The sequence below is a fragment of the Triticum aestivum genome, unplaced genomic scaffold, assembly GCF_018294505.1.
Source record: "Triticum aestivum cultivar Chinese Spring unplaced genomic scaffold, IWGSC CS RefSeq v2.1 scaffold98107, whole genome shotgun sequence".
In the NCBI taxonomy this organism is placed as follows: domain Eukaryota; kingdom Viridiplantae; phylum Streptophyta; class Magnoliopsida; order Poales; family Poaceae; genus Triticum; species Triticum aestivum.
In genome coordinates, this window is record NW_025227231.1 from 29,495 (window position 1) to 57,288 (window position 27,794).

Genomic DNA, 27,794 nt, shown 5'->3' on the forward strand with positions numbered 1-27,794 from the left:
GCACCGATCAAGCATGCCATGGTCCATGGATAATTTGAATGGAAAACCAGTGGGAAAACAAAAACCCGAGATGTGAGAAGGGGGGGGGGGGTAGTATGATATAATGATGGAACCTTACATCTTCTTAAGTAAGATAGGTAGGTATTAGTTAATAACGTACACACATTAATACATACATATTGATGTGCCGTGGAATTTATCTATCAAAGCCTTCACAATAGTAGAAGAAAGCCATAGGATCCGATATGATTTAAATCCTTGGAAATTTTTCTTACGGTGGCCGTCTTCATTCGTTGGATTGGAATTCTTAGGAATACTTGATTAAAATTGATTGTACTACATTTTGAACTTAAATCTTCATACACTCAAACCCTTTATTTCCCCTGTGTTGTCAAACACCCTTTCATCCAAATTCGTGTAGTTTGGTAATCCTACATGATATAAGAGGACATGAGACTCTATTCCTGCGTTTTTTTCTTCATGTTTGTATGTTTCGTCAAGTTAATCCAAAAAAAGGTCAAAATCGGCTAACCAACCTCAACCTGAGTTGGTCGCCTCCCGCACGCTCGTCACCCCACGCGGAAGCGCCTTCGACCTTATCCCTTCCCCTCCTTTTCCTCATTCGCTCGACACATCGCGGCCCCCGGCGATCGACCACTGGCCACGCGAATCCGACGGCTGCGTGCGCCACGATCCAACGGTCCGCGTGGTCACCGATCCGACACTGGTAGCGTAGCGTGGAGGATCGTCCGTCCCTTTGCCCGGAAATTTCCTCCGCCCCTCCCACGTGCCTTCTCACCCTATGCAGATAAAAATTTCCTTTTGCATCAGAGAAAGATATGCCAAAATCCCACTCTATGTCACCTTCACAATGAAACACAAAGAGAGAGGGGGAGAAAGGGACCTCAGTTTTCCTTTTGTCCAAAAATTTCCATTTTTCCCTCCTAAATTAACACCCCATGTGCCGTGTGTAGACAGGAATTTCCGTTTCCGTTTCATTAATTCGTTATTTACTGCCTTCCTCTTCCTCCAGGCTCCAGCGGTGCTGCGGCTGCCACCCTCTTTGCCTCCCACGCCTTCTCCATTCTTCCTCCTCCTCCTCCTCTTCTGCAGTTACTCCAGTCCAGTCCAGTCCAGTCCAACCACCCGCAAGAACTCCACTCCATCCGCGGAGGTGAAAAGATCTTGGTTCCGGCGAGGGGAACCGCCGACCCTCCCACCGAGCAAGGGAGGCGGAGGGAGGGAGGGAGATCCCTGCCGCCGCCATGGCCGAGAAGGAGGCCGGAAACCTGGAGGCCGTCCTCAAGGAGGTCGTCGACCTGGTACGCACCTCACCGCCGCGGCCTCTTCCGCTCTCCTCTCCTCTCCTCTCCTCTCCTCACCCGGGCTTCTTGGGCGGGTTCTTTCTTGGGGGGGATTTGGAGCTTCTTGCGACGCCTTTGATTCGCCGCAGCCGCAAGGGGTTCCTCTCCTCCTCTAAATTCCACTTCTTGGTTCAGACATTGTAGCATCTCCCCCTTGTTTCGCCCTTCAATCAATCTTGGTTAGTTCCTACGGGCTGCTGCTCTGTTCCTCAACTTCGGCTCTGCTTCTTCTTGGTGCTGCTGCTGCTCTGTTCCTCAACTTCGGCTCTGCTTCTTCTTGGTGGTGCTGCTGCTCTGTTCCTCAACTTGGGCTCTGCTTCTTCTTGGTGCTGCTGCTGCTCTGTTCCTCAACTTCGGCTCTGCTTCTTCTTGGTGCTGCTGCAGGAGAACATCCCCCTGGAGGAGGTGTTCGACAACCTGAGATGCAGCCGCGAGGGGCTCACCGCGGAGCAGGCGCGGCAGCGGCTCCAAATCTTCGGCGCCAACAAGCTGGAGGAGAAGGAGGAGAGCAAGGTGCTCAAGTTCCTGGGCTTCATGTGGAACCCGCTCTCCTGGGTCATGGAGGCCGCCGCCATCATGGCCATCGCGCTCGCCAACGGAGGGGTAAGCACGGACAGACATCTCAACTTCTCAAGAAATTATTTTCTTTTTCCTTCTCATCTTGCTTACTGCACTGCATACACAAATTTACAGTCCAAGATTGGGTCATTTCACATCTTGTATGTATGCCGTGTTTAACTGTGCGTGTGTGTCATCAGGGCAAGTGGTTCCTCAACCTGAAAAATTCTCAACTTGAAGATTCTAGTTGAGGACAAGTGGTTCCTCAAACCCCTCAACCACTGAACAAATCTTACTACGTAGTTTTTTGTTGCTTAGGAACTTACAGTTCAAGATTGGGTCACCATCTAACATCTTTTCTTTTAATATTCTTGTGTGATTTTGCTGCCATCAATCAATCAATCAGAATAAGCCGCCGGACTGGCAGGACTTCATCGGCATCATCACCCTGCTGGTTATCAATTCCACCATCAGTTTCATCGAGGAGAACAATGCCGGCAACGCCGCCGCCGCGCTCATGGCCCGTCTCACCCCCAAAGCCAAGGTCATTTCTTCTGCCACCTACTTACCACACTATGCTGCTTCAGTATGCCTACATGGCGATTTTTTGAGTTGAGGTGTCCCAGCAGAGCCCATTCACAAGTCTGAATTTTTCTGTCATCTTCAGATTCTTCGCGACGGCCGGTGGACCGAGGAAGACGCCGCCATCCTCGTGCCAGGGGACGTCATCAGCATCAAGCTCGGAGACATCATACCTGCAGACGCACGCCTCCTGGAGGGAGACCCTCTCAAGATTGATCAGGTCCTTCCCTTTCCACTCTTCTTTATTTGTTATATAAAGGCATCTGCTCATAACATAATTTCTCTTCTCTTGTCTTGTGTTGTAGTCTGCCCTGACCGGAGAATCGTTGCCGGCCACCAAAGGCCCCGGTGATGGCGTCTACTCCGGCTCGACGGTCAAGCAAGGAGAGATCGAAGCCGTCGTGATCGCCACCGGTGTCCACACCTTCTTCGGAAAGGCTGCACACCTTGTTGACTCCACTAACCAAGTGGGCCATTTTCAGAAGGCAAGACTCAAGCCCTCACCTTCACCTAGCTGATGTCTCTGTTCTCTTGATTGGACCATCGACATAGATGACAATATTATTACTGTTATCCTACCGGTGCAGGTTCTGACGGCCATTGGGAACTTCTGCATTTGTTCGATTGGTGTGGGAATGTTCATCGAGATCATTGTAATGTATCCTATCCAGCACAGGGGGTACCGCCCTGGAATCGACAACCTCCTGGTCCTTCTCATTGGAGGCATTCCAATAGCCATGCCAACGGTCTTATCCGTGACTATGGCTATCGGGTCACATCGATTATCTCAACAGGTTTTCACCTGGAGCATAACATAGTTTGGTTTTCAGTTTTTTTTTAATCTGCATTACTTAACTGAACCATGGTATGATTTTTTTTTCAGGGAGCTATCACAAAGAGAATGACTGCAATCGAGGAGATGGCGGGCATGGATGTTCTTTGCAGTGATAAAACTGGAACTTTGACCCTCAATAAGCTTACCGTGGACAAGAACCTTGTTGAGGTAAGACGAGGATATTACTTTAACTCTTGCATTCTTTTTCTGATCCATACATCTTATTAAAACAAGTCTTGCCCAGGTTTTCGAAAGAGGCATCACTCAGGACCAGGTGATTCTCATGGCTGCTAGAGCGTCTCGAACAGAAAACCAAGATGCTATTGATACAGCAATTGTTGGGATGCTAGCTGATCCGAAAGAGGTACCGTACAATACTTTGTCGATGCGCTGGCAGATGATTTTACCTCGTTTTATATGCTGAAATGACTGTCTGCCCATATGTTCACGCAGGCACGTGCTGGTATTCAAGAAGTTCATTTTCTGCCATTCAATCCTACTGACAAGAGGACGGCGCTGACATACATTGACGCTGATGGCAAAATGCACCGTGTTAGTAAGGGCGCACCCGAGCAGGTACCACAAGAATGAACTGTTTTCATGTTGATATCCTAGCATTGCCTTATGGAAGGAAATATTATGCTCATGACTGTTGTGAACCCAATGAACTGACTGTAGATTCTTCACCTCGCTCACAACACATCGGAGATAGAGCGGAGGGTCCATGCTGTGATTGACAAATTTGCAGAGCGTGGACTTCGGTCGCTTGCTGTAGCGTATCAGGTGAGAAAAATTACAATGTACCCTCTATCTTAGGCTGCTATTCATTATCCACCGTTCAGTCAGAGAAGGATTTCATGAAAACTTAAACTAAAATTACTAAGCCCGACTTAAGCTAGTATTTGCAAACATTCTGGCTTATGTATCTGTATGACTACCGTCGGTCGACCTTAATTAGTTTTTTTTTTTGTATCTGTTTTTGGTATATGTTGTCTTAACAGTGTATATCCTGTCCTTCCATGCAGGAAGTACCAGATGGGAGGAAAGAAAGTCCTGGTGGCCCATGGCACTTTGCCGGTCTGATGCCACTTTTTGATCCTCCAAGACATGACAGTGCTGAAACAATTCGGAGGGCACTTAACCTTGGTGTTAATGTCAAGATGATCACAGGTAATAGTTTCATTCCTTCTCAGAAAAAAAGTAATAGTTTCATTGAAACAATATTCAAATGTTCAGGTGATCAGCTCGCCATTGGAAAGGAAACAGGGCGTCGCCTGGGAATGGGTACAAACATGTATCCTTCATCTGCTCTGCTGGGGCAGAAAAATTCAGACGAGTCCATTTCTGCTTTACCAGTTGACGATCTCATTGAGAAAGCTGATGGCTTTGCTGGCGTCTTCCCCGGTATGCTTTTTTTTTTTATGAATGAAATTACAGCACTGCAAAAACAGGGAGTTGGGAGAGCGAACAAATATTTTTAATTCCACATTGACCGAGTCATTGCTTTTTCTCCAGAGCACAAGTATGAGATTGTGAAACGCCTGCAAGCACGAAAGCACATCTGTGGAATGACGGGTGATGGAGTAAATGATGCTCCAGCCCTAAAGAAAGCAGATATTGGTATTGCGGTTGCTGACGCGACTGATGCAGCCAGGAGTGCTTCAGATATTGTCCTCACAGAACCAGGCCTCAGTGTGATCATCAGTGCCGTGCTTACCAGCCGTGCGATTTTCCAGCGTATGAAGAACTACACTGTATGTGATAATGTGCCTGAGTATTATTTCCTACTTTTTTGCTCGTGCTATATATATGGCTAATGCATTGCGATGCGTGCAGATCTATGCTGTCTCCATCACAATTCGTATTGTGGTAAGTTTTTCTTGTGTTTGTATACTTCTGTTGGGGATCAAAATTTCACTTATTCAACTTAGCAAAGGTTACGAGATCTGTACGCTTGAATGTTTTTGGAATATATATTCATCTTAAGCACTGAAGTTTCGCCCATCTGGCCCATATGCCTTGCTTCAGGGTTAACTCTGTATCTTCCTTTTCCGCTGACCTTTAACAGCTTGGATTTATGCTACTTGCCCTCATCTGGAAATTCGACTTCCCACCGTTCATGGTCCTGATCATAGCGATTCTAAATGATGGTACCATCCCTCTACCCCCCTCCTCTGTTTCAGAACAGAAGTAGAATCCAAAAGTATAAATATTTAAACCTCTTTAACCATTTGTTGTGAACTTGTGGTTGATAGGTACCATCATGACTATATCAAAGGATCGGGTAAAACCATCTCCACTACCCGACAGCTGGAAGCTGGCTGAGATCTTCACAACTGGAGTTATCCTTGGTGGATACTTGGCAATAATGACGGTCATCTTCTTCTGGGCTGCGTACAAGACAAACTTTTTCCCGGTAAGGAGCACTGCGCTTAAGTGAACAAAAAATATATTTTTGTGAATGTTAGGGAAATTGCAGTGTCCAAGGCAAACTTCTGATAACTACTTTTATGATCTCTACTTCAACTTACTGACGCTTACTGTTAATAAAATTTCAGAGGTTGTTTCATGTCGAAAGCCTCGAGAAGACAGCTCAGGACGATTTCCAAAAGCTCGCGGCTGCCATTTACCTCCAAGTCAGCACCATCAGCCAAGCCCTCATCTTTGTCACCAGGTCGCGCAGCTGGTCATTTGCCGAGCGTCCTGGGTTTCTACTGGTCTTTGCGTTCTTCGTTGCACAGCTGGTCTGCTCCCTCTTATAAATGAACTGCTTCAGGAGAAAAGCACATCAAGCTAAAAAAACCTTCCCATTTAATATTTGCAGATTGCTACGCTGATCGCGGTGTATGCTGACTGGCGGTTCACTCAGATCAAAGGCATCGGGTGGGGCTGGGCCGGCGTCGTGTGGCTCTACAATATCATCACATACCTCCCGCTCGATATCATCAAGTTCCTCATCCGATACACTCTGAGCGGCAAAGCGTGGGACCTCGTCATCGACCAAAGGGTAATAATAATAACATGTGTGCTGTGCTGCACAACTTTCTTGGCCTGTCGGGCCATTTACCATGCATGACTGACTAATGTTCATCTTTCCGTAGATCGCGTTCACAAGGAAGAAAGACTTTGGCAAGGAGGAGAGGGAGCTCAAGTGGGCACACGCTCAGAGGACCCTCCATGGGCTGCAGCCACCGGATGCCAAGATGTTCTCGGAGAAGGGGGGCTACAATGAGCTGAATCACATGGCTGAAGAGGCCAAGAGGAGGGCCGAGATTGCGAGGTACGCGGGACCAACCAATCATAGCCCTTCCTTGCATATAATTTCCCCTGGTCCCTCATTGGCTCATTATTACTCATGAATTCATCTCTGGACATCCATGTGTCATCTCTGGAGTATCATCAGTGGGCAGGCATGCAATGGTGATTTGTGTTTGTCGACAAGGATGTGAAACTAACTTTGCTGTCATGGTTTGCTACAGGTTGAGGGAGCTTCATACGCTCAAAGGGCACGTGGAGTCCGTCGTCAAGCTGAAGGGTCTCGACATCGAGACGATCCAGCAGTCCTACACGGTCTGATGCTCTGAGCTGCCCATGAGCGAAGAGTGGATCCTCTTCTTTGCTATGAACTTCACTACTGTAATCGACCGTGCGCGTGGTACTGAGACATAACTACTGTAGTTAAACGTTGCCCGCTGGTGACATAGTTTCGCGCCACCTAAGTAATCGCGTCGCCGTTTTTTTTGTTCGTTTTTTTACGTTTTCAGACAGTATGTATATTATGTTTTTTCCCTTCATTTTTAGCTCGTTACCGACATGTTGATAAATCGGGTATGGTGGTCTGTTTGTGGGGGCAAGGTAGGGTTGGCATGTGACCTTCATTCAGTGCATGGCGATGAAATGCTTCCTTCCTGGGGTCTGGTTTCAGATCCGTAGCTGTGGTTTGGCTCAAATATATTTGCCTGCCATGCTTTTGTGTGTCGGTGACAGATGCAGTCAAAGTGCTTCATGGGCCTCATGGTAGAAATCTTTCGTGCTGTAGACTGTAAAATGTTTCTAGTTCATCCAAGGAGCTTCTAAAAAAGAAAAGTTCATCTAGGGAGATGTCGATCACATAACATTTTGTTTTTGACTCGAAATACGCCGCACCGAGTTCGTGTGGATGTTTCTCTTTTGAGAATCCATTTGCTCCGTCGATTCCCTAGTGAGTTTTGTAGGGACATTTAGGCGAATGAACACCAACATACCAATCCCACACAATTCGAACTAGTTTAGAAGGTTTTGAAGAGCCACACGAGTTTCTCGCCGCACCAGGTGAGAACTTAGAGCAACCCTAGCAGAATATACCAATACTTCAAAAACAAAAAAAAACGCCGAAAATAGGTAGAGAAGGGTATTCTAGAAGATTACCAAAAGGGCTACCAGGTTACTCGAGAACCGCAGCGTCATTTTTCGATAAAGGATGAATTTTATTGATTCAAAATAGAGCATCAAGAGGATATACACCCGGCCTATGCATAGCTAAGATGTACACAACCAACATGTACACACGCACACAAAAATCAAGCCAACAAATAGCAAAGTCATACAAGACCAAAGCTATGCGTAGGTAAGGAAAAAAAATCGATGAGCACTCCACATACTCCGTCATTCTCCTCGGCGATAATGCCGGTTGCGACGGGGCCACATGGAGATGGGGATATAGCGAAATGGCCTTTTCTTTTTCTTTTTCTTTTTTTTTGGCTAAAAAAACAAAGTCACTTGTTTGAGACATACTCCACAAAGTCGCTTGAAAATAATCTTATAAGTCAAATTTGGGCTCCAGCCCGATAAACCCGGCCCACACTATAGCATGTCCAGGCCCATTGGGTCCACACTATCCAGTCACACCTTGGCTACCACCGAATTCGTCGACCAAATGCCGCCGCAGTGGCCGTGCCTCCAGCCCGCCGCCGCCGCCGCTCGCCGCTTCCCCCCCTTCGTCTCCCGCAGGAGGCGCTGCTCCTCCTCCGTCCCCGCCCCCGTCTGCGCCTCGGCGCCCTCCGGCCACGCCCGCGAGCAGGTAAGTAACCCAGCTCAGCCGCCGGCCTGTCGCCGCCGCTAGCTCCTGACGCCGGTGTTCGCCATGCAGGAGGATGGGCAGTCGCTGGTTGTGGTGGGCGGCGGCGCCGCCGGGGTGTACGCGTCGATAAGGGCCAAGGCCCTGGCTCCCCACCTCAACGTGGTGGTCATCGAGAAAGGCAAGTTCTTGTCCAAGGTACCAACCATGCCAATATCTTGGTTTCCATTGGGTTGAAAAGCTACTCCTATGCTGTTCCTTCGGCGTGAATTGCTCGAATTTACTGGTTGCAGGTCAAGATCTCCGGCGGCGGGCGGTGCAATGTCACCAACGGGCACCATCTCGAGCCGTCGGTATGCGCACTTTGCAGACTCTGCTGAATCCATTGCTTCTCATAGTCCATATTTATTAGTGCTGTGGATTTGTAATTGTGGCCTAGTCATCTAGAAAGGGAAGATCTTTTGATTATCATTGATCAAATATTATTCGATTCTCAGGGACTGGCGAGAAATTACCCTAGGGGGTACAAAGAACTCCGGGGATCGTTCTTTCGTAGTCATGGGCCACAGGACACCATGCACTGGTTTTCAGATCACGGTGTGGAGCTTAAGGTAGCTTAGTGCACACCACATTTCCTTCAGGATCTTGCTTGTGCATTGACTGAAGCCAGTTTACCTATCCGTGTCTGCTGTTTTGATTGTCATGTCAGACCGAAGAGGACGGTAGAGTCTTTCCTGTCACTGACAACTCTGCGTCGGTAGTAGACTGCCTGCTGAACGAGGCGAGAAGACTGGGAGGTAGCTAATGCTATTTGACTCTGCTGCCCATTCAGTTATCATCCACACACCCTTCACCGCAAAGAAACAATTTCTGGAATTGAGTTGTTTTTTTGAAGTTTCCCTGCAGGCTGGTAAATCCGTGTCCGGTGCATCTGTCGACGCCAACGGCAAGTTTGTTGTCAAAGTTGAGAAGCGTACTATTGATTTTGTTGATTACATCAACGCTAATTATGTCTTGGTTGCTACAGGCAGCAGCCAGCAGGTATGTGAACACTAATTAGGCGCTTACTCTACTAGACACCGTAAACTAGTTCCCTTACATGTTTCTCTTACTTGCAGGGCTACTCATTTGCTGCGCAACACGGTCACTCGATTATTCCACCGGTGCCCAGCTTATTCACATTTAAAATTGCAGACAAGCGACTGGCTGATCTCTCCGGGGTATGGATCCATAACTGCTTTTGCAAATCTCATACTCACAAGTAATACTGACTGACTGCACAAAAATGATTCCCCTCCTTTTCTCCTGCCATGTAGGTTTCGTTCACAAGAGTCAAAGCAAAATTGATGCTAGATGGGATTCAGAAAAGCGCTCCTGAATTAACTCAGGTCAGCTGGCCACCTTCAGCAATAGGCTCCGTCATAGATGTTTGTTTACATCAATTGTTTGGCCATTGCAGACTGGACCTATGTTGGTTACACATTGGGGGCTTAGTGGCCCTGTTGTTCTTCGATTGTCTGCATGGGGAGCGCGTGAACTATATCAGGACAAGTACCAAGGTGAGGTCCAAAGAAATTGTACACGAGTGCATTTAACTCTGCTGTTGAATGCCTCTTGGTACTTTGTCCACGACAAGCTGAAGAAACATAGCTGGATCAATTTCTTCAGCTAAAACATGCACACTCGTGTACAATTTCTTCAGCTTGTGCATTTTGTGTTCCATCAATCACTACATTTTTAATACGGAACATAGCTGGATCTAGTGTTTTGTTTCTTCAGCTCGTGCATTTTGTGTTCCATCAATCACATGAAACTTGCCATTACAATAGTATTTTAAAACAGCATGTAAGATTTACTCCCTCTGTCCCACAATACAAGACATTTTTGCAAGCTAAAGCTATGTTTTAGCTTGCAAAAACGTCTTGTATTGTGGGAGAGAGGGAGTAAAAGATATTGTCGAACTCATCCGCTTCTCTTGTTGGAATATGTATATTTTCTTTCAACACAGCAAAGCTTGTGGTTGACTTCATACCTGACATTCACATCGAGGACGTGAAGCGGATCCTATTCCAGCACAAAGACCAACATGCGGTTCTGATCTTTCCCTGTCCTTTGTTAATGCTTTCGAGTCTTCATCTGAGAATATGAGTTCTTTCTAGAAACAGAGAATCCGAGTTTTAAAATTTAACTCTGCTGTTGAATGCCTCTTGCTCTAATAAATTAATGGACCAGTTCTTGTAAATGCCTTCAACAAGACGGACATTGCTTTCTGTTTCTTTATATGTCTCCCTTATTAGGCTTTCTGAGTTCAATTTTAGTGGAGATTTGCTACTGCAGATACAGATACTTATAGCCACCTTTACAACATTCTGTTTTATCAGTCATGTTGGGGTACTTTAGCCAACCTCCATCCGGAAATACTTGTCGGTTATCCATTTCTCCGACAAGTATTTCCGGACGGAGGGAGTATTTTGTATGACTCATGTAATTTTATCACAGAAATATTCCCTGTGAATATTCCGATTTTCCTTGTACTCCCTCCGTTCCTAAATATAAGTCTTTGTAGAGGTTCCACTAGGTGGACTACATACGAAGCAAAATGAATGAATCTAAACTTAAAATGCATCTATATACATCCGTATGCGGTCTATAGTGAAATTTCTACAAAGACTTACATTTAGGAACGGAGGGAGTAAACATTATGGTGAAGCTGAACTAAGATTTTTTTTAATCTCTGCAGAAGAACAAAGTAAATAACGCCTTTCCCAAGGAGTTTGGTCTGGTGAAGAGGTTTTGGGGTTTCCTTCTAGAACAGGAGGTTGCAGTAGCTGAATTCTGGTCCTTACTCAGCCCCTTAATTTTGGTGTTTTACTCAGTCGAAGTTTTCTCTTGCAGAGTTTAGATGGTGACATGCACTGGGCCACCGTGCCAAAAACTCATCTAAACGCGATAGCCCTTCGTTTAAAACAGTGGATGTTTGAGGTTGTTGGGAAGGTATGTGATATCTTAAGTAGTATATCACTTGAAACGCTCCATAGCGATTCTTTTTAAAGTATCTGTGCTCACTGATGTTCCTTCATCGTCATATGTAGGGCCAATTCAAAGATGAATTTGTGACAGGTGGAGGTGTTCCACTTTCAGAGGTACTTATTAATCGACAAACTTAATTGCTGTTTTCACAAACATGACTCGACTCACGAAAATTCCAACTTGTTCATCTGTTGTAAAGATATCGCTTGGCACCATGGAAAGCAAGAAGCAGCCCAATCTGTTCTTTGCAGGAGAGGTAACAGCACAACTGTTCTTGAACTTGCAACCCTCTGGTCATCCTATCTTACAGAGTGTGATCTTGCTGTAGGTACTTAACGTCGACGGGGTCACCGGCGGATTCAATTTTCAGGCAAGGAGTAGATATTTTCTCTTCCTGGAGAGCAGTGAATTAGTAAAATAAAACTTTTGAAGTGAGAACGCAAGGTTTCAACTGGCATTTTCTCTTTGTTTTGCACAGAACGCATGGACTGGTGGGTATATAGCTGGGACAAGCATTGGCACATTGGCATCAAACAGCATTCTCAAAGAAGAGCAAGCCTGTTTGCAACTACAAGGATCTTAAGGACATGTATGAAATCATGACAAGGAGGGTAGTGATTCAAGGATTCCTAGTTCTTACTGGCTGACAAACTTTGTTAAAACTTCTGAGAGTATAAAGTTGGGTCATCTATTTTGGAACGGAGTGAGTAGTCCACAATATTGTAGCTAAAAAAACAAGCAAAGATAACCAAGTTTCACATCGACTAACTGTATCGTCGTCTTGTAGCGACAATTTTGCTGTGGAGTAAGATCCTAGTTGAGCAACTTGTGAATCCTTGTAAACTTGGCAGTAAGAATCAGAAGATCAATATGCCCAGTGCATTCATTGCTTTTCCTGAAGCTACAGCACCTGGTCTACTGAAACATAGAACAATTCTCATTGTCTAATCAAGAATGCAACAAATAAATTTCTTGATGTTCCTTTTGTTGCGAAAGAATTTCTTAAATGTTCATTTTAAACAATCAGAATGCAGCAATGCAGTCCCTGAATGTCCACACACTCGCTATAGATGAAACTATAACAGATGAAGTGTAATTACACAGAAAGGTACATCGACTAGTCGTTCGTCGTCGCATCGTAGCAGCAATTTTGCTGTGAAGCAAGTTCCTGAATTGATGCAAACTTTGGTGTAACACAATCACAAGACCAATGCATTGATTTCCAGAAGGTTAGATTGGAACTTGCAGCTACAGCAACATAAAAACAATATTCATCGTCTAATTCAGAACGCAACAATGCAATGTCTAAAAGTTCTCATCACACCACAGATAAATAAGTTTGGAAACATTTTCTTAACACACGCACGCTACAGGCGACGAAACTAGAACAGATGCTTCCTTCATCCAAAGAGACTGGTTGCTCCACAAAACTGCACCTGTTCAGCTAGCTAGCTATAATTAAGTTGTTTATTCCTGACTGATGATACTTAACCTAGCAGAAGCAGAAGCAGAAGCAGAAGCAGAAGCAGAAGCAGGAGCAGGCCCTAAAAAGGTAAAAACTATAACTAGAGCAAATGCATGCGCTCGACATAGGGGTTGTGCAGCCACTGGCTGAGCGGCTCCCCGCACCCGACGAAGCAGCCGGTGTTGCCGCGGGCGGCAAAGAGCGGGAACTGGAAGAGATGCAGAAGCTTCTCGATGGACTGGCGGACCAGCGACGAGCCGGTGACCCTGCTCCTCCTCCCCCAGCCGGTGACGATGTCGATCCTCTCGGGGCAGGAGCCCATGAGCAGCATCTGCCTGTGGAACCAGGCGAGCGTCCTGGAGAGAGCCGTGACGGCGGTGCCCTCGGACATGAGGTGGAGGTTGATGAGCCAGTAGGAGGAGCTCTTCTCCCTGACCGAGTCCGGGTAGACGTTCTTCTGCGCGGCCACCTCCCATATGAACCCGGCCTCCTCCTTGAGGCCGGACTTGTGCAGGAAGTCTATCACGGCGTCCATTATGCCCCTCTTGCTCTCCCGGTCCTCGCTGTGCATCATGTCCAGGAAATACCTGGCGTGGTCCCTCACGTTCTCGCCGCCGGGCTCGGCGTCGGGCAGGTAGAGCAAGAACATGTGGGCCGGGTGTCCGGTGATCGCCATGAGCTGGCAGCACAGCCCCATCTGCGCGTGAGCGTCGGTGCAGCAGCTGAGCAGCAAGGTGTAAGTCTGGAGAGACGGAACGAGCCCCTGCGCAAGCATGTTCTGGAGCACGCTGTAGGCGTCCTGAAACCTGTTGAGCTTCAGGAAAGCGCTGAGGAGTGAATTGCAGGTGGGCACGTTGGGCTGCAAACCATCCTGGAGCATCGCATGGTACCACCCTAACGCCTTGTCGACATTCCCAGCCTTGCCCCAGAGGTCCACCAGAAGACCATACACGGGCTCGTCAGGAGCCCAGTCGCGCCTCATCTCGAGGAACACAGCCTCGGCCTCGTCCAGATGACCACAGTGACCAAGAACCTCCATGACAATGCTGTAGGTTATCTTGTCGGGGCGGAATCCGGCGATCTGCATGTCCCTGTAGAGCTTCACGACATTGTCGTAGTTTCTTGCCTTTGCCTGCAGGGCGATTATTATGTTGTAAGTAACCAGGTTGGGCGTACACCCATTCTCAATCATCTCGCAGAAAAGCTTGTAGGCGGCCGCCAGCTGGCCCCCCTTTCCAAGGCAATTAACCATGGCGCTGTAGGTGAAGGTATCGGGCGACAGGCCGACTTCTTGCATCCTGCCATACAGGTCCATGGCCACTTCCAGGTACCCTGATTTAGCATGGATGTCGATCAGCGTGCAGTATGTGACGCGGTCAGGCTCGTAACCAGCTCCCTCCATCTCCTCAAAGACCTTAACAGCCTCTCTCAGAAAGTTTGCACGGCCATACGCGTGTATTATTCTGTTGTATGTCACCACGGTCGGCTTGCAGTTTACCAAGCTCATCTCATCGAGAAGCTTTCTCATCGTGCCAAACTGCTTTGCCTGTCCAAGGATCCCTATCATGGTGGTGTAGGTATGACCATCGTGCTTGAACCCTGGCTGCCGCTTCAACCAGTGGAAGAAACCAAGCGCAATATTGTGGTCATGAAGCAGCTTCAGCACTTGATTAGCCTGGAACGCGTCGATCTTGCAACGAAGATTATCAAGAACATGTTCCGTCATGGGACCCCACTTCATCTGCTGCAGCGTATGGTAGTACTGTTCGACTGCCCGCAATGACTTCAGTGATCTTAAGTTAGACTGCGGTCCTCCACCATGACCTTTTATTGTTCCTACTAAAGGGCCCTGAGATTTGTCAGAGGGACCACTATAAACAGTTGGAGCTGAGAAGTTGCGAGTTTGAACTCCAGCCCACCTGCCATCTGAATTGGGACTATTATTAGAATGGTAATTCGAGTGGCCCTGATTAGGATGCCTTTGACTCCTTACTTGTGACGGTGAACCGGAAACTGCAGCCGCTGGCCCTGAGAAATTCTGCTTTGACTTCGCGTATCCAGATCTTGAGCCCCCCTTCCCAAAATCATTTTGCATGGAAGGGGCACAAGCCGTATTTGCCCCAGCATGGCTATGCTGATTATTTGCCTTGTTATTAGAAGACGGGCCACCAGATAATGGCTTGCTAGAATAGTTGGCACCAGCCTGTGGAACTTGCTTAGTGCTTCCATTATTCGACGAGGGCCTCAAATTTACCAACTCATTATACACGCCAGCTCCTGCGATTCCGGACTGAGAAATGCCCCTGGCAGCCTGCTTAGATGGCTGCACATAATTATTTCCTTGAACCTGACGGTTACCAGGATGGTTACTTCTGTTGCTTGATGCTGGCTCCTTGTCTGGAGATGAGGCGGAAGGAATGACATTAACAGCTTGAGGTGGGTATCCAGTAGCACTGCCAGCAACATGCTGGGCAGACGGAGGCTGAACCTTCACAGAAGATCTGCGCTCGATAGCACTCGCAGTCTGCCTCTTTGAACCACAAGTGTCATCATCAGGGCACGTGCACGAAGCTCCATCCGCGCTACCACACCTTGACCCACTAAGGTAGAAGGACCGTGCACACTGGGTTAGCGTGCTGAGTTGCTTTGCCCTCAACATGAACTGCAATATTAAGTTTACATAGTGTCATCAAGTAGAACAACCTTTCATATTAGACATAAATAAGAGTTTCTGCTTTCATAATCTGGATTAAAAAAATACAAGGTCATGACAACATTTGTTTCGATGGACTGTTATCATCAAAGGCACAAGGATCGCAGAAACAGTACAAACCACAAGGAACAATAAGCTACAGAGAACAGGACATGAATATTATCAAGTGAACGCAGAAAGCTTGCCATTTCTTATCTGTGATACAATCGTGACCGTTAACCAATAAACCAAAGTCTAAAGCATATTTACAAGTTCCACAACAGGGTTTTCCAAATACTGGTGGTATAGAAGAATCAGACTGCGCGATGAATGCTAGCATGCAGTACAATGCATAATGACTAAGTAATGTAGCTATTAAGTTCGAGAATTACATCTAGCCTTGCTTGTTACGATTAATTTAGCAATGGACATTGCAAGATTTATTTTCCTTGCAGCTGGCCCAAATTGAATATACAAAACACCGTATTATGGTGCTCCATTTTGCAGTTGGCCCAAATTGAATATACAAAACACCATATTATGGTGCTCCATTTTGCAGTTGGCCCAAATTGAATATACACAACACCATATTATGGTGCTCCATTTTAGCTATTAAGAACTCACTAATATCAACTAAATACACTAGGGCTATTTTAGCGATGTAATTGCTACCCAGTTGCATTTCGGAAGACCCTTCTCATTCAAATGAGAAGCATAACAGCATACAATTATATAGACAACAAGGTAGAGTTTAACTAGAAAAAGTTTCAAGCTAGATATGGTGCAAAAATGGGCTACAAGCTTAATGCGATTTCTTGACTCCTTTCATGTGCTCATCCCTCATCTAGTCATATGTTTTGTCTTTTAAGAAGACGAGAGAGAATGCTATTATGTACTGTGAAGGATATATTTTAATACTCCCTCCGTCCCAAAATAAGTGTCGCTGATTTAGTACAACTTTACAAAGCAAAGTTGTACTAAATCAGCGACGTTTATTTTGGGACAGAGGGAGTAGTGTGCATAAAAGTAAAAATGTATGTTGGCAACTCATACAACGGATAAATGAAGAAATGTGTGTTGGGGAGGGAGGAGGGAGGGACTTACTGGTTAATAAATTAATCAACAAATTTCAAGAATGCCTATATATGTGGACTTCTACCCACCAAAGAGCTCCATGTTGGCCCTCAAAGGCAGACCTGCAAAAAAAAATGTGATCAAAATTTGTGTATAGCACTATACTGCTTACTAGGATGCATTATTAGCTGTAAATCAAACCAGTAGTAGCATGAACTCAATTAGCTTAGTAGATTGTGTACAGCAAAACAAGTGGCTTATATAGTTAACCCTAGCTTGTGAGCATCTGTTTTATTACCTACCTCTCCTATTTCGGCACGGTCAGAAGATTATGGATGTCCGAAGCAGACACCAAATTATGAACAAGCAACAACTTCATTTACTAAGCTACTAAAAGTGCAGTTCTCAGTGAAGCTTTCTTCAGAAACAGAGAATTCATTGGGCCCAATGGGTGGCCCTCACGGCCGATCAGAAGTCAGCTTTACTGGATTTTAGCTTCGGCTACAAAAAGATGTTGGATTAGAAGTCTAACCCAAAAGGCCCCCCAATGTTTGGCCTAGTCCCCCAATGTTGGGTTATCTGCAGGGTTCTGGCTGGATGAGAGCTTAGGAATAAGTCCATGATCTAGACCCCTGCTCCGCGTTAGCTTGGAACCTTCAACTTGTACAAGCCAAAATGGCGATACCGAAGCACGCAAAGAAGCAATGAACAAAGGGCAAACTGATCCGTTTGCAGAGCCATTGGTGTCCGACTGTCCTGATCCAAGAATACTATTATTCTCTCTAAAAGATTGTTTGCACACAGATCCTGCTAACAACAGGGGAAAGGTTTGTTCTCTGAGCTAAGGTTTGCTAGGTGCTAATAGTGCCACATCACGATTAGTCCAAAAATGGGAGCTCGTCTCGTGTGTGTGAGCTTAATGCAAAGGGGGGAAACACGATTTTATTTATTTTTGGTTGTTGCTGCTGTTGGAAACAAAAATTTTGACCCTTTGTGACTTGTGGGGATTCAATCAACCGGTTTGGCGTTGCTGGTACTAGCAAGAACACACAACAGGGCGGCCTTCTTCTCGGTCGCCGGCGCCGGCGGGGGCCGGGCCGGGCTGGGGAATTAGGGCTGCGGAGGGCGGCCGGGCGGGAAAGAGGGGCGCCGCGGCAGGTGGCGGCGGAGGCAGGCCACCGGCCACCGGCCACCGCGACGCGTTATCCCCAGGACAGGACAGGACAGGACATTTGCAGAATCCCCTGTGGCGGAAGCAGTAGCAATGGCGCGCGTGAGCAGTGAAAGTAGATCCTTTTTTTCTCTCACCTTGAGACGGGAGGGGACGGGCGTCCGGCGAGGCTAGTGAGGAAGGGAAGGGCGACCCCGCGGCGGCGTGCCCTGGCCGTGGCCGGTGGGGACGTCGCCCTCTCCCCCTGGCACAGTCAATCCCCCTCCTGCGGCTGTGAGGAGGGCGGCGGCGGCGGCGGAGCTGGGCTGGAGAGGAGGAGTGGAGGAGGGCGTGACCGAGGGAATTTGGAGGCCGGATTTGTTGGTGCGCGCCCGGCGATTGCGGGGGATCTCCGGAAAGATCTCTGCTTTCGGCGGGGCGGGGCGGCGCACGGGTGGGGAACTGGATGGAGGATGGATTGGTGACGACATGGGGAGGATGGAGGGGCTGCGTGCAAAAAGGAGGGGACATGCAACTTCCTTCGCAAGTCAAGACGGTCAGCTTCTCGGACGCTTCCTTATCCAATTTTTATCCAAGCTCCAAAAATGTCATCATCATCATATCATAAAGGCCGAATGATCGAATGCCGAACTAGCAAATGCTTGCTTGCCCATGAGAGCAACTCCAACGGTGCACAGAAAAGCCGGCCCAACGCGTCGATTCAAACGGACGGGCGTCCGCTTTTCATCCGCTTTTCCCGGCCCATTTTTGAGCCTCCATTTGCGTCTGCGCGGACGGGCGCGCGCCAACTACCCCCCTGGCCCGCCAGCCGGTGCCAGTCTCCACCGTTTCCCTCTATTTTTTCCAAACTCCTCCTGCAGCTCGCCATGGACGACGAACTCGATGCCGCAGCCGGCCTTGCCTCCCTCGCCTCATCCGGCATGACGACCGCCCCCTCCGGCAAAGGCAAGCCTCGCGCCTCCCGCAAGATTGCCACGGCGCCCAAGCCGAAGAAGAAGCTGACGCCCGAGGAGCGGGCCAGGAGTCGGCGAAGAGAAAGGCCCGGAGGCACGTGGCGGGCGCAAGGGACGAAGTAGCGGCCGCGACCGCCATCGTCGTCGCCGCTACCGCGCAGCAGGAGGATACCAACGCCCGAGTCGCGGCAACAATGAGGGAGTCGTAGTTGTACCTACGGTTAAACCATGGCCAGCATGGGCTCGTCAACGCCGTCGTGGTCGCGGTCAGCACCGGCTCGTCTGCGTTTTCTCGGATGGTGCTGCCAAAGTCCCCCCGCGTGTCAGCGACTCACCCGATTCCCAGCTTCCACGTCTACCCGCAAGCCTCCAACTCTCTAGGCAATGCTCGCCGGGGGTGAGCGTGGTGGCGCCTTCCACGCCCGCGCCCATCGACCTCAACGCCACACCGGTAGCCGGTGCCTCGTCATTCGGTGGGGCGAGGAAACACGCGTGGGAGATGCCAGCCGACATGCTCCCAGGCACCCGCAACCTGTTCGACAGAATGCCGGCGGCTGGCGACGGCGATTTCATGCAGAATATCATATTCGAGGGTGGTACGGCTGGCCATGCCGCCGCGGCTGGCTACGATCCCGATGAGACACAAAAGCCAGGGCGACCAAGGACTTGAATGTCAATTTCCATATCCATCTGCCAATATGCTTGCATGCAATTCATTTGTAGGCATTCCAAGCTTTTGAGGCATTCGAGGTCCAACAGGAAGGCAAGTCCTTCAACTTCTTCCATTGTTGAAGGGTCATCAAAGACGAGGAGAAGTTCAAGGAACAATTTGCCGCCCTCATGTCGCGTGAGGGGAGAAAGCCATAGAGGAGGTTGGGGAGGGCGAGAAGGCACGACTGCGGGGGGAGACCAACTCCAAGAAGGAGGACAAGCGGGATGCGGCGTCGATCGCCTTGATCACAACTATGGAAGGCATGATGACCAAGAAGGTCTCAAGGAAGGAGAAGCGCCGGCAAGACAAGGAAGAGAAAATGAACGCCTTCATGGAGATCCAAAGGAGAACGCATGATATGGAAGCGGAGAAGCAAACGAGGATGCTTGAGATGGAGGCGAAGAAGCAAGCCAAGATGCTAGAGATCGAGGTCGCCAATGCAAAGATCAAGGCGAAAGAAGTGACTCTTGATAGCATGATGGGGGTGGAGATCATGAAGGTGGATTTCAACACCGTGTCGCCGAGAAAGAGGATGTGGTTCCAGAAGATGCAGGCCGACATGCTCAAATTCGACGACGAGTGATCTATGACGGTGAGCGCCATCCTTTTTTATGCTGGCAAGTGTGTTGGCATGACCACGGTCGCGATGACATGGTCGAACTCCCATCCATTTTTATGTGCTGGCATGTGTGGCGGCCACTGGTGTGGATCGCCGGACGACCCTTGCTCCCGGCTATGGCCAGCGTAATAGTTGTAAGTGACCTTTATTTTTAGAGGAAAAAAGATCATCGGGGAAGGGAGGATCCACACTCTTTTTTTTGCGGGGCAGAAGATGATCTCATCGGAATGCATTACTCATGATCTCATCGGAATGCATTACTCAAAGGAGACAGAAGTTTTTTTTCCTTTGAAAATGATCAAATCTGTTACAAAAATTCACCGAAAGTACAAAAAGCCACATAAAGAGAAATTACACCAAGGTTTATGGATCGCCGGACGACCCTTGCTCTCGCCAGAATGCGCCGTTGATGCCCTGTTGTCGCCGCTCCCACACTGAAAATAGCGTGACCTTGCCAATGACAGACGAGAAGTCTTTGTGCACGTGCCCCAAGGGACTAGCATCCCAGAGGCGTAGCCGTCGTCGCTGAATCCTTGAATTGATCTGAAGAACCTGACACCAAATATCATCGCCGTTGCGTACGCACGACAAGAAGCTCTAACTTCGCCGCTTTGAGTAGCTGGCAGGAATCTATACTGGATCTCCGTCTAATCCGTCCCAAAGAACGAACTTGAGGAGGGTCGGAGACCGGAAGACTGACTCGAAGAAGGGCCGAGGGGCCGCCCCCCGCCAATCCAGTCTTTCAGGGAACGAGAAGGCCCCGCCATCGCTAGTTGCAGTCAGGCTTTGCCCGACCAAGCCTCGAGGCGGCGGCAGGGGAGGCGGAGGAGGTGGGAAGGGTTGGCGTCTGCGGATTAGATAATCCAGTTTTTTTTTGAGGGGCACATTTCAACACTAGTTGAAGTAGTGGAAACGTGTGTACACCTGTTAGGACGTGTGTTTAGATTTGGGCCGTGAGAAAATCGGTGGTTGGCAACGCATGCAACCAAAAGAAAGAAGCTAGCTCGTGACTTACGCCAAAAAAGAAGGTTATATAAGACATAATAACAAATGTAATGTATATGGCGCTAAAATTGATGTTTTTTCTTAAAGTACAAATACAAGCGTTCATATACGCGTGCATACACTCATCCATATGACGCACAAACCCGCACATCCAACCTCTATGAACATATGGGCAGGCGTATCATTTTGAAATTTGCGAAGTTATCATAGGCACCTCGTCATCTACGGGAACGTCTCCTCCCACTGAATGCGCATCGTCAAAAATCCCGAAACAAATTCAGAAATAAATGCGAGCAGCGGGACTTGAACCCTAGTGGGCTGGGATACCAGTACCACAGTCCGTCTAACCATCCAACCACACGTTGGTTCGGCACTAAAATAGACGTTGACGTGCCCCCTCAGCCACGGCCTATATTCCTCCACGAGTCGCTTCATTTCTGTTGCATGCATTGCACACACGTGTGAGTTCCATCCATCCATCCATGTCACCATCGAAATCAAAACAGTAGGTGGCTGGCTGGCGACGGCGAGGACGGATGAAAATTTGGCGCGGAAGCCCTCTGCAGAACATGCTATTAGTGCTTCCCACCTAGATAGATTTGCCTTGTCACAGAATCATATATGGCCGTTCGTCCGGTAGCAAGAAATCGTTCGCTAGCTTATAATTTCTTGGATGGATGGACATACATACATACCGGCCGAGCGGAGCAAGCGAAAATCCTGTCCGCACCACAGCAGCAGGTAGCAAGCAATCGTTCGCTAGCTTGATGTTCAGCTTCTTCATGGTGTCACGATACAGAATGTTGATGCTGCTTCCGCCATCGATCCGGACTCGAGAAAAACGAACAACTTGCCTCTCTGTTGCAAACGTGGCATCCAACACCATGGCATAAGAGCCCGGAGAAGGCATCACTTCCGGGTGATCAGCTCGGCTCTAGCTGATAGGCTTCTAAGACCAGTGCATGAATTCTAGGGTGGTGGAGGCGACAACATTGACCTCTTGATGCTGCCGGCGACGGCTGCGCCTGTTGTCGGCTTGGCTTGTGAAGACGACGTAAGCCGTGCGCCTGTCGTGATTTTGGCTGATTTGGGCCCGTTTCATGGACTATTACTCACTATTTTGGGGTCCTGTAGTGATTTCTATGATTGACGAACACCGGAGTGCGTTTACGTGTCGGTCATCAACACTCATAATTTTGGCTGATTCTGTTCTGTTTCGTGCACTATTACTCACCATTTTGGGTTCCAAGAGCGATTTCCACGATTGACGATCCCCGAGGTTCGTTTACGTGTCTGTCATCAATACTCAAAGTTTTGGCCAATTCTGACCCGTTTAGTGGACTATTACTCACTAAACCCGGGCATGGACAGCCCGGTCCGACGACCCGGCCCGAGCCCGGCCCGAAAAACCCGGGCCGGGCCGGGCCGGGCTCGGGCTTTGTTTTGCAGCCCGAAAGATAGTTCGGGCCGGGCTCGGGCTTCAATTTTCCCGTATTTCGGCCGGGCTTTCGGGCTTCGGGCTGGGCTTGCACATGCGCGTAGTAAAAATAGCATTCGGGCCGGGCTTTCGGGCTTCGGGCTTGATTTCGGGCCGGGCTCGGCCTTGAAAATATGGAGTATTTCGGGCTTCGGGCCGGGCTCGGGCTTGAGAAATGAAGGTCGGGCTTTTACAAGCCCGGCCCGAAACCCGGCCCGGCCCGAGATTTGCCCAGGTTTATTACTCACCGTTTGGTGTCCCGAAGTGATTTCCATAGTTGTTGAACCGCAAGGTGCGCTTACGTGTCGGTCATCAACACTCGCAGTTTTGGCCGATTCTGGGCTCTTTCATGGACTATTACTCACTGTTTTGGGGTCCCAAATGATTTCCATGGTTGTCGAACACCAAGGTGTGCTTACGTGTTGCTCGTCAAGACTCGCAGTCTGGGCTGAATCTAGCCCGTTTCATGGACTATTACTCACTGTTTTGTGGTCCCGGAGTGATTTCCACGATTAACGAACTTAACCCCGGGGTGCGTTTATGTGTCGGTAACCAACACTCACAGTTTTTGTCGATTCTGCCCGTTTCATGGCCTATTCCTCGCTGATTTGAGGTCCCGGAGTGATTTTCACGATTAAGGAACCCCAGGGTGCGTTTAAGTGTCTGTCATTAGCACTCACAATTTTGGCTGATTCTGGTCCATTTCGTGCAATATTACTCACTGTTTTGGGGTCCCAGAGCGGTTTCCACGATTGACGATCCCCGGGGTGCATTTACGTGTCCGTCGTCAACACTCAAAGTTTTGGCCAATTCTCACCCGTTTCGTGGACTATTACTCACTGATTTCGGGTCCGTGAGCGATTTCCATGATTGACGAACCCCGGGGTGCGTTTATGTATCGTTCATCAATAGTCCTAGGTTTGTCTATTTCTGGGCTCTTTCATGGACTATTACTCACCGTTTGGGGGTCCCAAAGCGAGTTCCATGGTTGTCGAGCCCCAAGGTGTGCTTACGTGTTGGTCGTCAAGAATCGCAGTCTGGGCCGATTTTTGCCCGTTTCTTGGACTATTAGTCAGTTTTGGGTTCGGGAAGTGATTTCCACGATTGACGAACCCCAGGCTGCGTTTACGTGTCGGTCATCAGCACTCACAATTTTGGTCGATTCTGGTCTATTTCGTGCACTATTACTCACCGTTTTGGGGTCCCACAGCGATTTCCACGATTGACGATCCCCAGGTTGCGTTTACGTGTCCGTCGTCAACACTCAAAGTTTTGCCAATTCTGACCCGTTTCGTGGACTATTACTCACCGTTTCGGTGTCCTGAAGCGATTTCCATAGTTGTTGAACCCCAAGGTGCGCTTACGTGTCGGTCATCAACACTCGCAGTTTTGGCCGATTATGGCCCGTTTCATGGACTATTACTCACTGTTTTGGGGTCCCAAAGCGATTTCCATGATTGACGAATCCAGGGGTGCTTACGTGTTGGTCAACAACACTCACAGTTCTGGCCGAATCTGTCCTATTTCATGGACTATTACTCACTGTTTTGTTGTCCCGGAGTGATTTCCACGATTAACAAACTTAACCCCGAGGTGCTTTTACGTGTCGGTCATCAACACTCAAAACTTTGGTCGATTCTGCCCTGTTTCTTGGACTATTACTCACTATTTTGAGGTCTCAGAGTGATTTCCATGATTAACGAACCCCAGGGTGCATTTAAGTGTTGGTGATCAACACTCGCGGTTCTTGTCGATTCTGACACGTTTCGGGGGCTATTACTCCCTACTTTGGAGTCCCAAAGCGATTTCCATGGTAGTTGAACCCTAAGGTGCTCTTACGTGTCGGTCATCAACAGTCGCAGTTTTGGCTGATTTGGGCCCATTTTCGTGGACTATTACTCACTATTTTGGGGTCCCGTAGTGATTTCTACGATTAACGAACACGGGGGTGCATTTACGTGTCGGTCATCAACACTCACAATTTTGGCCGATTCTGTTCCGTTTCGTGCACTATTACTCAACATTTTCGGTTCTGAGAGCGATTTCCACGATTGACGATCCCCGGGGTGCGTTTACGTGTCCGTCATCAATACTCAAAGTTTTGGCCAATTCTGACCCGTTTAGTGGACTATTACTCACCGTTTTGGTGTCCCGAAGTGATTTCCATAGTTGTTGAACCCCAAGGTGCGCTTATGTGTCGGTCATCAACACTCGCAGTTTTAGCCGATTCTGGGTTCTTTCATGGACTATTACTCACTGTTTTGGGGTCCCAAATGATTTCCATGGTTGTCGAACACCAAGGTGTGCTTATGTGTTGGTCGTCAAGACTCGCAGTCTGGGCCGATTCTAGTCGTGGATTATTACTCACTGTTTTGTGGTCTCGGAATGATTTCCACGATTAACGAACTTAACCCTGAGGTGCGTTTATGTGCCGGTCATCAACACTCACAATTTTGGCTGATTCTGTTCTGTTTCGTGCACTATTACCCACCATTTTGGGTTCCAAGAGCGATTTCCACGATTGACGATCCCCGAGGTTCGTTTACGTGTCTGTCATCAATACTCAAAGTTTTGGCCAATTCTGACCCGTTTAGTGGACTATTACTCACTAAACCCGGGCATGGGCAGCCCGGTCCGACGACCCGGCCCGAGCCCGGCCCGAAAAACCCGGGCCGGGCCGGGCCGGGCTCGGGCTTTGTTTTGCAGCCCGAAAGATAGTTCGGGCCGGGCTCGGGCTTCAATTTTCCCGTATTTCGGCCGGGCTTTCGGGCTTCGGGCTGGGCTTGCACATGCGCGTAGTAAAAATAGCATTCGGGCCGGGCTTTCGGGCTTCGGGCTTGATTTCGGGCCGGGCTCGGCCTTGAAAATATGGAGTATTTCGGGCTTCGGGCCGGGCTCGGGCTTGAGAAATGAAGGTCGGGCTTTTACAAGCCCGGCCCGAAACCCGGCCCGGCCCGAGATTTGCCCAGGTTTATTACTCACCGTTTGGTGTCCCGAAGTGATTTCCATAGTTGTTGAACCGCAAGGTGCGCTTACGTGTCGGTCATCAACACTCGCAGTTTTGGCCGATTCTGGGCTCTTTCATGGACTATTACTCACTGTTTTGGGGTCCCAAATGATTTCCATGGTTGTCGAACACCAAGGTGTGCTTACGTGTTGCTCGTCAAGACTCGCAGTCTGGGCTGAATCTAGCCCGTTTCATGGACTATTACTCACTGTTTTGTGGTCCCGGAGTGATTTCCACGATTAACGAACTTAACCCCGGGGTGCGTTTATGTGCCGGTAACCAACACTCACAGTTTTTGTCGATTCTGCCCGTTTCATGGCCTATTCCTCGCTGTTTTGAGGTCCCGGAGTGATTTTCACTATTAAGGAACCCCAGGGTGCGTTTAAGTGTCTGTCATTAGCACTCACAATTTTGGCTGATTCTGGTCCATTTCGTGCAATATTACTCACTGTTTTGGGGTCCCAGAGCGGTTTCCACGATTGACGATCCCCGGGGTGCATTTACGTGTCCGTCGTCAACACTCAAAGTTTTGGCCAATTCTCACCCGTTTCGTGGACTATTACTCACTGATTTCGGGTCCCTGAGCGATTTCCATGATTGACGAACCCCGGGGTGCGTTTATGTATCGTTCATCAATAGTCCTAGGTTTGTCTATTTCTGGGCTCTTTCATGGACTATTACTCACCGTTTTGGGGTCCCAAAGCGAGTTCCATGGTTGTCGAACCCCAAGGTGTGCTTACGTGTTGGTCGTCAAGAATCGCAGTCTGGGCCGATTTTTGCCCGTTTCTTGGACTATTAGTCAGTTTTGGGTTCGGGAAGTGATTTCCACGATTGACGAACCCCAGGCTGCGTTTACGTGTCGGTCATCAGCACTCACAATTTTGGTCGATTCTGGTCTATTTTGTGCACTATTACTCACCGTTTTGGGGTCCCACAGCGATTTCCACGATTGACGATCCCCAGGTTGCGTTTACGTGTCCGTCGTCAACACTCAAAGTTTTGCCAATTCTGACCCGTTTCGTGGACTATTACTCACCGTTTCGGTGTCCTGAAGCGATTTCCATAGTTGTTGAACCCCAAGGTGCGCTTACGTGTCGGTCATCAACACTCGCAGTTTTGGCCGATTATGGCCCGTTTCATGGACTATTACTCACTGTTTTGGGGTCCCAAAGCGATTTCCATGATTGACGAATCCAGGGGTGCTTACGTGTTGGTCAACAACACTCACAGTTCTGGCCGAATCTGTCCTATTTCATGGACTATTACTCACTGTTTTGTTGTCCCGGAGTGATTTCCACGATTAACAAACTTAACCCCGAGGTGCATTTACGTGTCGGTCATCAACACTCAAAACTTTGGTCGATTCTGCCCTGTTTCTTGGACTATTACTCACTATTTTGAGGTCTCAGAGTGATTTCCATGATTAACGAACCCAAGGGGGCATTTAAGTGTCCGTGATCAACACTCGCGGTTCTTGTCGATTCTGACACGTTTCGGGGGCTATTACTCCCTACTTTGGAGTCCCAAAGCGATTTCCATGGTAGTTGAACCCTAAGGTGCTCTTACGTGTCGGTCATCAACAGTCGCAGTTTTGGCTGATTTGGGCCCATTTTCGTGGACTATTACTCACTATTTTGGGGTCCCGTAGTGATTTCTACGATTAACGAACACGGGGGTGCGTTTACGTGTCGGTCATCAACACTCACAATTTTGGCCGATTCTGTTCCGTTTCGTGCACTATTACTCAACATTTTCTGTTCCGAGAGCGATTTCCACGATTGACGATCCCCGGGGTGCGTTTACGTGTCCGTCATCAATACTCAAAGTTTTGGCCAATTCCGACCCGTTTAGTGGACTATTACTCACCGTTTTGGTGTCCCGAAGTGATTTCCATAGTTGTTGAACCCCAAGGTGCGCTTATGTGTCGGTCATCAACACTCGCAGTTTTAGCCGATTCTGGGTTCTTTCATGGACTATTACTCACTGTTTTGGGGTCCCAAATGATTTCCATGGTTGTCGAACACCAAGGTGTGCTTATGTGTTGGTCGTCAAGACTCGCAGTCTGGGCCGATTCTAGTCGTGGATTATTACTCACTGTTTTGTGGTCTCGGAATGATTTCCACGATTAACGAACTTAACCCTGAGGTGCGTTTATGTGCCGGTCATCAACACTCACAATTTTGGCTGATTCTGT

The 27,794-nt window shown here is 48.5% G+C and overlaps 3 protein-coding genes across 3 annotated transcripts; 2 read left to right on the top strand and 1 right to left on the bottom strand.

Annotated features, from left to right (window-relative positions):
* The first annotated feature begins 1,017 nt into the window (after positions 1–1,017).
* Positions 1,018–7,434, top strand: LOC123172665 (plasma membrane ATPase 1). The gene is made up of 20 exons (XM_044589609.1): positions 1,018–1,322; positions 1,749–1,967; positions 2,329–2,466; positions 2,590–2,724; positions 2,810–2,989; positions 3,092–3,298; positions 3,388–3,507; positions 3,584–3,703; positions 3,793–3,915; positions 4,018–4,122; positions 4,365–4,509; positions 4,576–4,743; positions 4,855–5,093; positions 5,176–5,208; positions 5,408–5,489; positions 5,595–5,755; positions 5,898–6,083; positions 6,164–6,346; positions 6,441–6,619; positions 6,819–7,434. Exons 1-20 carry the CDS (start codon positions 1,266–1,268, stop codon positions 6,913–6,915), a joined length of 2,877 nt encoding a protein of 958 aa, XP_044445544.1. The 5' UTR covers positions 1,018–1,265; the 3' UTR covers positions 6,916–7,434.
* Positions 7,435–8,167: 733 nt separating this feature from the next.
* LOC123172666 (uncharacterized protein YtfP) lies at positions 8,168–12,325 on the top strand. Its single transcript, XM_044589610.1, has 16 exons — positions 8,168–8,398; positions 8,468–8,593; positions 8,689–8,748; positions 8,893–9,006; positions 9,105–9,192; positions 9,291–9,436; positions 9,514–9,615; positions 9,712–9,783; positions 9,855–9,954; positions 10,404–10,486; positions 11,136–11,213; positions 11,291–11,389; positions 11,488–11,538; positions 11,625–11,681; positions 11,754–11,795; positions 11,904–12,325. The coding sequence occupies exons 1-16, from the start codon at positions 8,189–8,191 to the stop codon at positions 12,006–12,008; spliced, it is 1,533 nt and encodes a 510-aa protein (XP_044445545.1). The 5' UTR covers positions 8,168–8,188; the 3' UTR covers positions 12,009–12,325.
* Positions 12,326–12,684: 359 nt separating this feature from the next.
* On the bottom strand, positions 12,685–18,300 carry LOC123172668 (pentatricopeptide repeat-containing protein At1g18900). The gene is made up of 3 exons (XM_044589611.1): positions 17,965–18,300; positions 16,687–16,778; positions 12,685–15,552 (listed from the first exon to the last, which is right to left on the bottom strand). Exon 3 carries the CDS (start codon positions 15,547–15,549, stop codon positions 12,991–12,993), a length of 2,559 nt encoding a protein of 852 aa, XP_044445546.1. The 5' UTR covers positions 15,550–15,552; positions 16,687–16,778; positions 17,965–18,300; the 3' UTR covers positions 12,685–12,990.
* Positions 18,301–27,794: the final 9,494 nt, after the last annotated feature.

What these genes read in the sequence shown, in the direction of transcription:
- LOC123172668 (XM_044589611.1), bottom strand. Translation starts at nt 15,549, where the DNA reads ATGTTGAGGGCAAAGCAACTCAGCACGCTAACCCAGTGTGCACGGTCC.
- LOC123172666 (XM_044589610.1), top strand. Translation starts at nt 8,189, where the DNA reads ATGTCCAGGCCCATTGGGTCCACACTATCCAGTCACACCTTGGCTACC. An exon ending in GACTGGCTGATCTCTCCGGG is followed by an intron (nt 9,616 to 9,711) that starts GTATGGATCCAT and finishes CCTGCCATGTAG; the next exon opens with GTTTCGTTCACAAGAGTCAA. An exon ending in ATATCAGGACAAGTACCAAG is followed by an intron (nt 9,955 to 10,403) that starts GTGAGGTCCAAA and finishes CTTTCAACACAG; the next exon opens with CAAAGCTTGTGGTTGACTTC.
- LOC123172665 (XM_044589609.1), top strand. Translation starts at nt 1,266, where the DNA reads ATGGCCGAGAAGGAGGCCGGAAACCTGGAGGCCGTCCTCAAGGAGGTC. An exon ending in AGCGTATGAAGAACTACACT is followed by an intron (nt 5,094 to 5,175) that starts GTATGTGATAAT and finishes CGATGCGTGCAG; the next exon opens with ATCTATGCTGTCTCCATCAC. An exon ending in ACCTCGTCATCGACCAAAGG is followed by an intron (nt 6,347 to 6,440) that starts GTAATAATAATA and finishes ATCTTTCCGTAG; the next exon opens with ATCGCGTTCACAAGGAAGAA.